Raw genomic sequence first — 14,716 nt, forward strand, 5'->3', positions numbered from 1 at the left:
AAGTGCTGATGTTTCTGTGCATTGACACTGCTCTTTGTTTTTGCCCTGGTGTTATGTTGGTTGTGGGGCTTGTTTTAGATTTGTGTGGTGTTGTTGTTGTTGTTTTTTAATTATTTTACGGTTCACTGTTGATCATTGCATGAACTAATTTTTCTTTTCTTTTTTTGCCCCTCCCCTTCCTGTGTTTTTCCTCTATATTTCTGCTTCGGCATGTTTGTTACCGCTTCCTTCACTAAAACCCACTAAAAATCTGAACTCCAAAATGTGTGCTTTCACTTCTTTCTGACTTCCTTCCTTCTTTCTCTCCTTTTCACTTCTACACATTCATCCTTAATATTTAATTCCACTTGTCCGTCCATCTCTGCTTCCCTCCTGCGCTCTCGTCTCTCCTTCCCTTCATCATCTCTTTACTTCTTTCCTTCTCTCTCTGTCTGTCCGCTCTCTTACACCAGCGAACCTTGCATTCTCTCTTGCAGCGGCGGCCGCAGCGGCTCAGGGCCCTCGGCTGATCGCCGCCCCCGCCGGTCAGGTACTCCCTCCTGCCGCTCTGCGCCCCCCGACCCCGGCCGGCGCACCCATCATGAACCTCATCCGTCCCGCACAGATGCCCGCCATGCTGCCCAACGCCACCCCGACGCTGGTGCCCCCGGCACCTGACGCAGGCATCATCTACGCCACGCCCTACGACTACCCGTACGCCCTGGCGGCGCCCACCTCTCTCCTGGAGTACCCCATCGAGCACGGAGGCGTCCTAGGTAAGCGGGCGTGGGGGCTCGGTGCTTCAGGCTTTGGCGGGCATCAGGACGGCACCGCCGCAACGTTTTACGGGGGCAGCTTGGACATGGCGATGCCAAGCCCTGCCCAGGACTTAGTCCAAGGTAAATACGTGCTGAGCAGCTGAGGCCTGGTGTTGGACAGGGATGTAAGGACGGGTGTGTGTGAGACAGGTGGCGAGGACGCATCCTTATTTAAAGATGACAGTTTTTCCATCCCTTTATCTCCTGGGCTTGGCTTTTGTTTTTTTGGGGTTTTTTTTTCTGTCCTGGGTTCTGTAGGGCAAAACAAAGTCTGTGCAAGGTAGGATTCCCTTGTGTACACACACACACACACACACACACACACACACACACACACACACACACACACTGTCAACATTCAGAGTGATTGGGACATGCTTGCTTGCACACATCTCTCCCTCTGTCTCCCTCTCCTCTCTCTCTATCTATCTATCTATCTCTCTCTCTCTCCTCCCTCACTCTCTCTCTCATTCTCTCTCTTTTCCCCCCTTTCTCTTTCTCTCTCTCACAGTCTCTCTATCTCTGTCTTCCACCCCCCCTTTCTCTTTCTCTCTCTCTCTCTCTCTCTCTCTCTCTCTCTCTCTCTCTCCTCTGAGGCATGTCAGCCAGTCTGCAGGTGGATTCCTGCTGCTGTTGGAAATGCTCTTCTCTCAGTGTGTTTGCTCATGCTGCAGGCTGTGACACCGGAGCGTGTGCAGTCCTGCAGCGAGCGGTCATCACGTCCCCCTCCTGTCCTCTCCTCCTCCCCTCCTCCTTTGTTGTCTTTCTCTCGAGCCCCTGCATTAGTCCTTGTTCCAGAGTCAACCGCTCACACTTCCTTTCAGTAGACAGAGAGGGATTCAGATCGAGATGAATTCATACACTACAGGCTACACGTCGTGTCGGATGAGCTGTTCGGAGACGTCTAGACGCTCTGCTTTTAGGATGAAAACACTCGCTGCTTTTAGCTGCTCAGAGTCTCTCTCAGTGGACACAGAACCCTGATAACTCTGACAGACAGAACACTTCACACGTTTATTTCTCTCTTGATTTTCTACCTGCTCTTTTAGTTCTCTCCTTCATTTCCTTTCATCTTTTTCTCTCCCACTCTGTCCCTCTCTCTTTCTCACTCTGCCCCCCCCTCCTTTCCTTTGTCTTTCTCTCTCTTTCTTACTGTCTCTCTCTCTTCCTGTCTCTTCTTCCTTTCCTGTTTTTCTTTCACTCTCTGTCCCTCTCTCTCTCCTTCCTTTCCTCTGTCTTTCTCTCCCACTTTGTCTTTCTTTCCCTCCTTCTGTCTCTCTCCTTCCTTTCTTTAGTATTTCTCTCAATTCTGTCCCTCTGTCTATCTTTCTCACTGTCTCCCAAACCCCCCCCCACCCTTGTCTGTTTCTGTCTCTCTCTCTCCCAGTCTCCTTCCCTCCCTCCCTTTCTCTCATTCTATCTCTCCACTTCTCTCTCTTTCTTGGCCCCCTCTCTCTTTATTCTCCCTTTCTCTCTGTCCTCAGCCTCTGTCTGTCCTTCTCGCTGTCAGTCCCCTTTGTTTTAATCTCTCTCTCTCTCTCTCTCTCTCTCTCTCTCTCTCTCTCTAGCCCAAAAAACACCCCCTTAGAAAACAGTCGTCTAATTCGTGCTGACCTCTGAGGAAGTCGACCTCGTTAGTAATGTTTACAACTCCATTTCTATCGGATGTGTTTCTGCCAGGGATTTATTTTTTTTTCCCTTGCCCACCTGTCTCAAAAGCATCAAACCTACTACTGTGAAAATCTGGGTGCTAAATAATGCATTTATTAATCTTAAATGAAAGGAAAAGTGTGTTTTATGTACAGTTATGTTCCTAGACTTGATTTTCTAGACATCATGTGCATTTGTGTGTGTGTGTGTCTGTAAAAAAAAAAAAAAAAAAAAAAGTCTGTAAAGCCGGGCCGAGCCTCTCCAGCTCCACCTCGAACCCTTCCTAAGACTTCCGTCTTTTTTTCTCTAATCCGAGGTGAAGCTCGATTTGTTCGGTCTGGCTGTTGGGCTTCAGAATATGTCTAACCTTATGGACCTGTTACGATCTAGGTGCAATGGCTACTAAAGTGCGGAGACATGACTCACGGGTCCATCCTTACCAAAGGATAGTGACCGCAGACAGAGGTTAGTTAGAGAAGACACTTCTTATGTCTTTTTATTATCATTATTATTTTTTTAAAACTGTGTGTTTCAAATGTTTTTAATTCATCAGTTCCTGATGTACAGATTTTATATCAGCGCTCGCACCCAGAGTGCCATCTCACACATTCCTTTACTCCGCCAAAATATTTAGAATACTTGACTTTTGCTTCGTTACTGTAGGGTTTGTTTATGTCTGGAGACGCATTTCATACTCCTGTTGTTTACCTCGACAGCAGACCTGCCAGCAGTCACATGCTTTTAGCGTTGAGTTTCAGGATTTTACGCTCAGATTACGCTGCTACAGAGTTATTACGGTGTTAAAAACGCGCACACGTCTCGTCGCTTTTTTTTTTTTTTGGCCATTTAGACGTACGAGTCCAGAACCACTGACCGCTATATAGCTATATGAGGAAGTCCTGCCCACTTGCTATACTATTATGGAAGCACTTCATCTAAGTTCATCTTAAATGTTAAACACATAAATCAAGTGCTTAAGGCTGTGGGTTGATCAGAGGATCGGGGTTCAAGCCCCAGCACCACCAAGCTCCACTGTTGGACAATTAAGCAAGGCCCTTTTAACCCTCTCTGCTCTGGGGGCGCTGTATCATATCTGACCCCAGCTTCCTCAGCTAGGCTATGCGAAGAAAATAATTCCACCGTGCTGTAATGTATGTGTGGCGATAATAAAGGCTTCATGCCCTCAGTGTATATATAAGTGACATCGGTTAACCGTATTAATTTAATCGATGCTCTGCAAATAGAGTTGATGCTAAGAAGTGTAACACAGGAAAAAGCATCATCAGGAGATCACGAGTTCCAATCCCGATGCCGAGAGAGTATGAGGAGAGTATGATTTCCTTGGCAATGGAACAATGATATGATGGAACAGAGTTAGAGAGCACATGGAGAAATATATATATATATATATAATATATATATATGGAAACAATTCCCGGTTTCTCCAAGCGCTGATTATTCCGTGTTCCTGGTCTCCGGTGCTGGCAGGTCTGCGTCTCTAAATGTTTATGAAACATAAGTTATTGGTTTATTATACACTCTCGCTCACGATATGCCTCATTTTAATCCCAAAAGAACCCTTACAGTGAAGCATTTTGTGGTACTGTTATTTTCTACTTGACCTTTTTTCTAGGAATTGTATTTATGACCCTGTATATAATTAAGGAAAAAAAAAAGAAATAAAGAGGGAATTATTTTTTTTTAAAGAAACTTAAAAATCGTATTTATTGATTGATGGATTGATTGATTTTTACTGTGCAACGTAGCGTGCCCTCTCTTTAGCCCTCTGACCACTAATCGCTGTCTGTAACATGCATTCCAACCCGAAGACACACTAAAACGTTACTAGCTTTTTTTGTTTTGTTTTTTTGTGTGTGTTTGTTTGACATTCCTTGGCTTTTGTTTGTGGGTACGCGGGGCCATAGCGCTTTAACGTTAATAACACTGCGATTATAACCTTGCGATTCGGGTTTGGAGGGGGCGGGGCTCTAGTCTCGTCGATCATGATGCACTCGTCATGATTAGGAGCATATTTAGCTCGCGTCCGTCGCTCGCCTCTGGGGGTTTATGGTGGATTTGATTTGAAGGATGTTGCATTCATTTGTAGTGTTTAAAAAAAAAAATGATGTCTTTTCAAGTCTCTTCTTTGCTGACACTAATATCCTTTCTATCTGTTTTTATTTCCTTTTATTTTGTTTTTGTTTTGTTTCTAACCACCTAGCCGCCACCGGCAACTAACAAATGACCTCTGAACTCTTCACCCAATGATGAGCCGCCCCAAGCCTGCCTGCTGATCAGATTAACTGGTAATTGCCTTTTGCTAGCCTGTTGGACGCTGAGAAAACGAGAGGCACCTGTGACCCTAACACACAAAACCAACACAAGAAATCAAAATGCCTACAAAACCGACAAAGTTGTGTGATGACTTTTCTTTTTTTTCTTTTATATTATTTTCCCTTTTCTCCAATGTCAGGCATTTTCTTTATTGACTTGTAACAACACTTTTTTTTTTTTTTGGGTGTCCCCTCCCCTCTTGCTTGTTTCTTTCTTTTTTTCTTTCTATTCAGTCCCTGAATTTCATTTAGTTGGGTTATTTGATCAATTTTTTGGTAGCCAAAAAAAAAAAAAAAAAAATCTGCACTGAGTTAATAATAAGCAATAAAAAAAAAAAATCATCATTATTATTATTATTATTATTATTTTTTATTATTATTATTTTCTCCCTGTGATTTATATTACATCCCCTACTATAATTTCACTAATTTGGAACGATCCGGGACGCAGATCCGGAAAAGCTGCACATGTCAAGTAAAAAAAAATTTCAAAAAATAAAATAGCTAGTTAAAAAGGAAGAAGGAAAGAAACCCACTCACACAAACAAACAAACGTGTTCTGTGTCATTGTCGTGTGTAGCAATGTGTTTTATTTTCTGTTGTTCATTTTATTTCCTTTCTCTTTCATCTGTTACTAGTTTCACAATGCTGACACATTCTGGGTGCGCCTCTCTAGCTGACACTGAGTGCATGGCTAAAATGATGGACTGCTTCTTGTGGGGGGAAAAACCTGCCCTTTTTTATTTTATTTTTTTTTGGTGTGTGTGTGTGTGTGTGAATAGCAGTAAGAAGCGGTAATCGTAGCTGCAGTACCGGGTGCCGTCTCAGCCGCGTGGCAGATTCGGGGGGGTTTTTACAAGAGTTTTCTCAGTACTCTTAAATCTAGGATGTTTCTGTGGCTGCGGTGATTTTGGGCAGGAAGAGTTTGGTTACACTCGCCTACGCCACCCCAGACCACCCCCCCAGCCTCGAAAAATACAGTGCCTGAAGTTTCTAGATTTTTTTTGAATGAGCTGTGAGACAAAAGATTAATAAAAACAAGTATTACGTGTGTGTGTTTAGCCAAAGGGTTACAATATGATCAAATTACGTGTGTAAGATCTCAATTTTTTTTTATTTTATTTTATTTTTTTTTAGTCTAGATTACAGAAAGTTGTGTGATGTGCCTGTGTACGTTTGACATCGGGTCAAAACGCATGAATACGACAAGAAATCCCTCAGCCACTGTGCTTTAGTCTCGCCGAACTCGAACAAACTCCAGAAACACTACGAATCATCTCCAAGAATTAGACGAGAAAAGAGGATTCTGTACATACCTGCGTTTTATAGATTATACATATTAATTACTTTATTTTTCCTTCTTTTTTTTCTTTTCCCCATTTCTGATTAAATATGAAACTAAGATTTGGGGCATCATGATTTTTTTTATTTTTTATTTTAATTAAATAAAGTAAAATTGGGGAGTCATGATTTTATTTTTATTTATTTTTTTCCTTTTTAATTAAACAATAAACTAAAATTGGGGCATCATGATTTTTTTTTGTTTGTTTCTTTTAATTTCTAATTAAATAATAAACTAAAATTAGGGCATCATGAATTTTTTTTTTCTTTCATTTCTAATTAAATATGAAACTAAAATTGGGGAGTCATGATTTATTTTTTATTTCTTTTTTTTTAAATTTTTTATTGAATATTGAACTAAAATTGGGGAGTCAAGAATTTTTTTTTTTTTTTTTTTTTAATATTAAATATGAAACTAAAATTGGGGAGTCATGATTTTTTTATTATTATTTCTAATTAAATAATAAACTAAAATTAGGGCGTCATGAATTTTATTTTTTTAAACATTTAGTTCTCACTTAATGGGATGGATCTCGATTGAATTTCTTTCGGTTGATTAAAAAACAAAAAAGGAGAACAAAAAAAAAAGAAACCTACGCTCATCCACAATGTGTCCCGCACTTTTTATTTTAATTTTTTTTTTTATTATTATTTCTTTTTATTTTATTTTTTCCAGAAGACACCAGTCCATTAGTTCAGCTACAGAACCCATCCAGAGTTGAACTCTTTCTCTCAAGAAAAAAAAAAAAAAATATATATATATATAGGATGTGAAAGCCATGTCTGCCTGTTCAAATTGCTTTATACATACATGACGATATATAAATATATATATATATATTAAAAAAAAGTGTATACAAATGTAGATAATGTCATTGCATTATTATTATTATTAAAATGCTGAAACGATCAAAAATTAGATACTTTTACAGGGTGCTGGAGAAGAAATATATTTTTGGCAATTTTAGCTTTTTATACTTAACTTGCAGTTACAAAATGTACAAAAAATGAAGAAAAAAAAAATAACCCAGGAATGAGGGAAGGAAAAAGATTTTGCTTATTGGCGATGAAAACCAAGAACCTTTTGGGAGTATATTTCCAGTTCTAAGCATTAAAGAGGGAAGTCATTTGTAAAAGGGGGGAAAAAAGTGCCTTATTGATAGTTTTTTGGGTTTTTTTTTTTTGTTTTGGTTTGTTTCGTTTTTTTTTTTTGCTTGTTTTGTTGTTTTTTCTTTCTTTTCTCCGAGTTACATTGTGTTGAGTAAGATCGTGCGAAAGCTAATAACGATAAAGGAAGCGTGATAAAGTGTAGAGTTCGATCGTCGCCCGGCTTGTGCCACTCAAATCTACTCTATGCAACAACAACAACAAAAAAAAACAAAAAGACAAAAAGAAAAGAAAGAAAAAAGTGAAAAAGAATAGCAGTCATTCGACCAGCTAACTATGTGCCATGATTTCGTCTTCCCGAGATTAGGTTAACGTCTCTCTCTCTCTCTCTCTCTCTCTCTCTCTCTCTCTCTCCTCCCTTTTTGCCATTTGAACAAACAGATTTCTTTCATTTATTCCAATCTGTCTGTATTGTTACTGTTTGAAGCAAGCTGCCATTGAACCCCCCCCCCCCAAATCTTCTCCTTTTCTATGAGATTTAAATAAAAAAGATAAGAGCACCGAGCTCAGTTCAGAACTTGGAGCAGAACATCAGCATTTAGACACTTAACCAAGTTTAATTGCAGTATTTTTTTTTTTTTTTAAAAAAAGATCCATTATTTGTTTAAAAATAATAATAATAATAAAAAATTAAGAGATCTGTATATGGCAGCCTGCTTCACTGTCCAGCTGTTACACAGAGAAAGGTCAATTTATTTTTTATTTTTTATTTTTTTTTTCCCTCTTCAGTGTTAGATTCTTTCTCTCTCTCTCTCTCTCTCTTTTTTTTTTTTTTTTTCTTCTTCTGTAATGAAATGCAATATCAGCCTGGAGGTTTGAGAAGACAGCCCTGATTTAAGAAGCAGTATTACGTTGAAATGCCCTCCGCGATGTTACTACATGCTGTCGGTCATTGTTTTTAAGGTCGATTTAAAGTCCATCAGGTTTATATAGAGAAATCTCTTGTATTCTCTCCTTGCCTGCCTAATACATGTATAATAATGTAATTTACAATCATTGTTACAGGTTTCTAATGTATTTTTCTAACTATCATTTTATATGTATATTATAAAATCACTCTTCTGCCTGTTTTTTGTTTTAATTTTTTTTTTGATGCCCACTACAAAAAATTTTTTTTATTATTTTATTTTATTTTTTTAAAACTCACCTCTTTTTTGCTGTCTTACTCAGAAACCCAAGTCTCTCTTGTCGGGAGCGTCACCTTTCCGACAAATGATATTTAATTTCCTTTGCTGATCTTTAGCTTGTTTAACTCATTAGCCAACTATATTAGTTTTCCTTGTCGAGATTTTGACATGCCTGCATTTAGTTTTCATGGTGTATGCTGTTATTTTCTTATTAACCCCTCTTTGCCATTTATTTTAATAAAATATTCTTAGTAAGAATTTTACTAACTTTGCTGAGATTTTTGTTGGTCTTGTGTTTAACCTGTTGAATGAACCTACTACCTTTTTTTTTTTTTTTGACCTGGTTCACGGACTAACACGATTAAAACAATGAAGGAATCGCACTAACACACCACACACACACACACACACACACACACGAGTGTGTATCACATGCTTAGGATTACACTGACTTGGGCTCATACACTCTCTCTCACACACACACACCTCAATCTGCTCTGCTGACCTGTCTGTCTTACACAAAACACACACACACTCCTAGAGCTCTTGGGTAATCTGTTACGCAGGGAATAAAACACCACCCAGGCGTCCTGTTCTAGAAAAATAATGTTTTATTAAATTCCTCACACCACAGCAATCATCGAAACTTCATTTACATTATGGCTTGTTATTTTTCACTTTTTAATGACATGTCCACAAAAAAGACTCCGTCCAAAAATAGAATATTTTGTATGATTTCCAGTCTAATATAATGTCCTAATTTTATTAACCTTGCATCTCAAAGCCCTTATAACCCGCCCTCAAAGCCCTGACACTGGAGACTCCTTCCTGTCAATCATCCAAAATGTTTAGATCTATGCTAAAGCTCTTCAGTTCCATTTTATTATAAATAAAATGTATAAACAATTGAGATCGTCTCGAAGCAGCTTTACGGAACTTAAGGAATATAGTGCAAAAAGTTCAAGATTAATATTAGACAACAATTCCAAGATTAATATTAGACAAAAAAATCTCAAGCTTAATATTAGAGAAAAAATTGCAAGATTAATTTTAGACACAGATTTCAGGATGAATATTAGACAAACAAAAAAATGAAGTTTAATATTAGACTTAAAAGTTCAAGATTAATTTTAGACAAAAATTTCAAGATTAGTATTAGACAAAGTTCATAAAATTTAGGATTAATATTAGACACAAAGTTCAAGATTAATATTAGGCAAAAAAATTTCATGATTGATATTAGACAGAAAATTTAGGATTAATATTCAACTTGTGTTTAAAGTTTAGTTGTATTTATTCCCTAATGAGCGAGCCTGAGGCAACTTTGAGGTGAACTGCGACGGACATTTTCAGCGTGTCAGATTTTTACATCTGCGTCAGATTTCCTCGGCAGGACGCTGTTTCACCCACGATTATCCCCGGCTGCGTTTACTCGCAGCCATAGAAGTGCCTTGTGTCTTATTTCAGCTTCACGTCTTCGGCCAATAGATGAATAAATAAATAACTCGATCTAAACAAGTCTGTACTTGCAACAGCCGCTTGTTTTCATCACCATGGACACCGAGCAAAATCCAACACAAATATTTATGGAGTACTTTGTTCAAAATCGTTTTTTGTTGGTCCCCCCCCCCCCCCATTCATTTGAAACCTCGAGCACAACGAATAACGCAATGCGTACTAATGGTTTCGGTTTGGTTCTCCTAATCCTCACATCAGTTCCTCTTTTCTTCCCCTTTAAACTCTTCTCTCACTAATTCACCAGCTGTTGCGACTGACGCACAATGCAAACATTAACTTTTCATTAATCTGGTTCTTAGATCCACTTTAACCCACTGAGTGATGCTCAAGGTTTATTTTATTTATTTTTAGTCCATGCTTTCAAACAAAACTCAACCTATTGGCTTCTCATTCGTGTCATGATTCATGTCCTCTGTGGTTTTTTTGTATAAGGGAGACCTTATCATATTTTGAATGTACAACACACACATCATTTATTATTATTATTATCATTATTATTATTATTATTATTATTGATTCAACATTTTTGGTCGTTTTTTTTTTTTTTTGTACATCCTGAACCTGAATACAAAAGAATATTCCTCTTTGTTTTTAATATAATGTCTTTTAAAATAAGCTTCTCATTCACTGTATAAAGATATATTTCTTTATTGGCTGGAATTAGGGAGATAAAAAAGAAGCACATGATTTGCCATGTTACTCTTGGACTTTACAGATATTCACACACTGGGCCTCGTTTATCAGATTGTTCATGAGATCATTTATTTGCAGGAACACTTACACAAGAAACGCAGTGTTCCTGAGTTTTCCATACAAGGCGATCTGACTAGTATATGGAAGCCCGGAACCTCGAGGTGTGATGCCAATAATACTTAGTATCTCATTATTTGGACTTACGAGGATACTGGTTGAAAATAATGAGATACCAGACCAAAATAATGATTTAGTAAGCCAAAATAACAAGATCTTAAAAATAGCAAGAGATTCGAAATCCGATTTATTGTAGTAAGTCAGAATGAGACAGTACGCCAGCATAACAAGATACTAAATCAAAAATACTGAGATGCTTAATGAGGAAAATGAGATACCAAGTCAGGATGAGAGAGTAAGTCAAAATAACAAGACGATAATTAATAATAAATGAGCTGCTAAGTGAAAATAATGAGACACTAAGTCAAAACGATGATTCAGTAAGCCATAATAGAAGATAAAAGAAAATAAGATGCTAAGTCAAAATGAGATAGTAACTCAAAATAACGAGATGCTTATTGGACAAAATGAGGTACTAAGTCAAAATGAGCTGGTAAGTCAAAATAACAATATACTAAATTCAAATTTCATGCTTAGTGAAGAAAATGAGATACTAGGTCAGAATAGTGACTCTGTAAGTCAAAATAACAAGACAATGACTTTTAATAAACAAGCTACCCAGTCAAAATCACTAGAGTTAGAGATAAGTCAAAATGAGATAGTAGGTCAAAATAACAAGACAACAAATCGAAATAAGATGCTTAGAAAAGAAAATTAGATGCTAAGTCAAAATAACGAGATACTAAATTAAAATATGCGTAGTGAAAAATGAGTCAAAATGGCTAGATACTGATTTAACGAGATACTAGGCCAGAATGAGATACTAGGTCAGAATAGTGACCTATTAAAATAACAAGACACTGACTTTTTTTTTTTTTTTTTTTTAAGTAAGTGAAGAGACACTAAGTCAAAATTACTATGTACTGACTTTGAGATACTAAGACAAAATCCTGAGTTAGCAATTACATTTATTAACAATTATTTATGTTGAAATGCTGGTCAGTGTATTTACGTAGATGGCTTTCCTAATGATTTATGAGAAAATGAGAGGTCAAAATAATGCTATTACGTTCAAGTGATGACTTCGTAAGTCAAAATAACAGGATTTACAAGATACTAAATCAAAATTACGAAAGAGCAATTGATAGAGATCTGTAAAGTCAGTAGGTAATGAGGTACAATAATGAGATAGTAAGTCGGAATAAAGATACAGAATCAAAATAAGGAGACGCGGTTTGCTGCAGTCCCAGTATCATTAGTTTGATTTTTTCCTGCTGTCACTATTCGGGCTCGGTCAAAACGACGAGATAGTGAGTGCCAAAAACGAGATAAGTCAAAAGTAAAGTGATCCTAAACCAAAAAGCTTCTGTTATAAAATCAAATAAATTGACTTGATAAATCAAAGTAATGACTAGCGGTTTATAAAAATGTTCTCACCCTGTAGATCAGGGCTTCTGGACTAACGGGACCCTTATCTGATCGTATAGTTGCCGAGATTTAAATATACAGATTACGCTACAGGTTTAAATCACTTCTTTTAGTCGAATAGGGCGTGGAGTTAGGGCGTGTCCATGAGCTGCGTTACTGGAAGTCACTGTTTAGCCGTCATCTGTAGCTAACAGGGAGCATTGCCTTATATGGATATTAATGAGTGTGAGCATGAAGATTGATAAATCTTCACTGATAAATGAAGCCCACTGATCTATCCACCATAGATATAGTTATCAGGAGATATATTAAAAAATTAATTTCTTTATATAAAAAAAGATATTGTACAAGCTTCTGCTTTGAGTCGATGTTTCCAAAAAGATTAAATAAAATATATATATATAGATAGATATATATATAGATATAGATATATATATATATATATATATATATATATATATATAGATATATATATATATATATATATATATATATATATATATATATATATATATATATATATATATCTATAGGACCATAAAGTGCCTTTAGTCAGTAGTGTGCTATCCAGACTCTCTGAAAGGGAAGTGCTGCCTTTTACTCTGCTTTTATTTTTAATAATGACTTCATTTATAAACATTCCTCCGTGGACTGCAAAGTGTAGTGCTTCTGCCAACGTGGCACTCAGGGGGTTAAAGACAAACTACTACTTCTACCAAATCTTATGGCGATTTTTTTTATTTTATTTTATTTTTTTTTTATTTTAAAAATCTGGGCATAATAATCTACTGGAGCTTTTACATTTTTTTTAATGCAGAAATATATATATTTTTTCTTTCTCATCATTTGTATGTTGTTTTGAAGTCCAAGCGTGGAAAAGCGATAAATCGCTGAATTTTTATTTTATTTTAATTTTTTATTTTTTTCGGGTGTTTTAAGACAGTATGTAAAGTTGTGTTTCAAATCTTTGTTGCCTTGTTTTATATAATAGGTAAGAAAAATGAAGTTAGGACTTTTTTTTTTTTAAAAAAAAAGAAAAATAAAATAAATTAAAAAAAATAAATAAAAAATGTAAACGTTGATATGTTGCTCATGTTGGCGGAAAAAAGAAAGAAAGAAAACTGTGATGTGTGCAATAAAATATTTACAACTGGATTCTGTGGTGGATGTGTGTGGAGTTCTCAGAGTGAGGACCTGTTTTCATAAATCTGGAAGGTAAGAAAATTTATTCGGATATGCTTCGTAAAGCAGGCGTCGTTTTGTAGTTGGAGACATTACAACATGAATACCTCTCACACAGATACCGAGAAAAAAATATCCCTCTTCTTGTTCCATCCCTAGTGTGAAATATTACTCTGTTTATTGGAAAGCTTTATTCTTTATTTATTTCCTGACCTGTCCAGCATGTGAGCACATTTCGGTCAAGCTGACATTATGAAGACTTTAGATATTCAGGGGAAAATTCAAACTTTAGAATAGTTACTCAGAAATAAATCAAATCTTTTTGATTTTCAACACTAAAAAACAATCAGAAATCTCTGCCTTGGACTGGTTAAGAAATTATTTCAAATATGTCTAATTTTTCCTACATCAGCTAGCCGCCATCTTCCATATACATGAGCTAACAAGCTGTGTGTCATTCTGTGTATTTAAGGTCAATATTAAAAAACATTTTACATCTCGAATGTGTCTGATGAATTTCCACTTCCAGTCTCCACTTTATTCATCCCAAAGGTGTTCTATCTGGTTGAGGTCAGGACTCAGTCAAGCTCCTCCACACCAAACTCACTCATCCATGGCTTTATGGACCTTGCTTTGTGCACTGGTCTGCAGTCATGTTGGAACAGGAAGGGGTCATCCCCAAAAAGTTGGGAGCATGAGATTGTTCAAAATGTCTTGGTATACTGAAGCATTAAGAGTTCCTTTCACTGGAACTAAGGGGCCGAGCCCAACCCCTGAAAAACAACACCTGAATTCAATGATTTGGAGGGGTGTCCCAATACTTTTGGCAACATAGTGTTATACAATTATTTGTTTTAATTGCTTAAAAGATATCAGATCATTCTTCTGCATACATGTCATCATGAGAACCTCTGATTGACGGGGGGAGTGAGTATTACCCCGCCTACATTAATTAACTAAAAAAGTATGTATTTATGAATGTTATAACATTTAAAAGGTCTTCTTTGATATGAGCTGATCAATTATTATGAGCACATTATTCCCCAATCCCTGTTACTTTCTGTCATTGTCGCATTTAGCATCCAAGGTAAAAAAAAAAATCACATTCAACCTCCAGGTTGAGATACAGGTCCATCCACATCACAACCAGCAGGTTCAGGGCCACCTTGTTCCCCACAACCAGAAATCTACTGAACTCTGTACTACACCTCTCACGAACACTTCACCACCTTGCAGTTCTGCTCCACTTTCTACATTCTGCTCCGTAGAATATAATTATAAATGTACATAATTGTCAATTCATAGATGACCCTAGTTTACCTCTCCATATATGTATATATACTCTAATCATGCATAACATTAT

The 14,716-nt window shown here is 36.9% G+C and overlaps 1 protein-coding gene across 5 annotated transcripts in view; it reads left to right on the top strand.

Moving 5' to 3' along the window:
* qkia (QKI, KH domain containing, RNA binding a) overlaps positions 1–14,716 on the top strand; it is a 116,106-nt gene that overhangs the window by 66,421 nt on the left and 34,969 nt on the right. Inside the window, exons 6-8 of one of the 5 annotated variants that reach the window (XM_058398838.1) lie at positions 453–878; positions 2,838–2,912; positions 4,669–8,678. In XM_058398838.1, the coding sequence (XP_058254821.1) occupies positions 453–878; positions 2,838–2,912; positions 4,669–4,685 (518 nt within the window). In that variant the 3' untranslated portion in view covers positions 4,686–8,678. Of the gene's footprint in view, positions 1–452; positions 879–2,837; positions 2,913–4,668; positions 8,679–14,716 lie in introns of those variants that run through there. The other 4 variants (XM_058398840.1, XM_058398839.1, XM_058398841.1 and 1 more) reach the window with 4 other exon arrangements.

Source organism: Hemibagrus wyckioides, linkage group LG09 (genome assembly GCF_019097595.1).
Source record: "Hemibagrus wyckioides isolate EC202008001 linkage group LG09, SWU_Hwy_1.0, whole genome shotgun sequence".
Classification (NCBI taxonomy): domain Eukaryota; kingdom Metazoa; phylum Chordata; class Actinopteri; order Siluriformes; family Bagridae; genus Hemibagrus; species Hemibagrus wyckioides.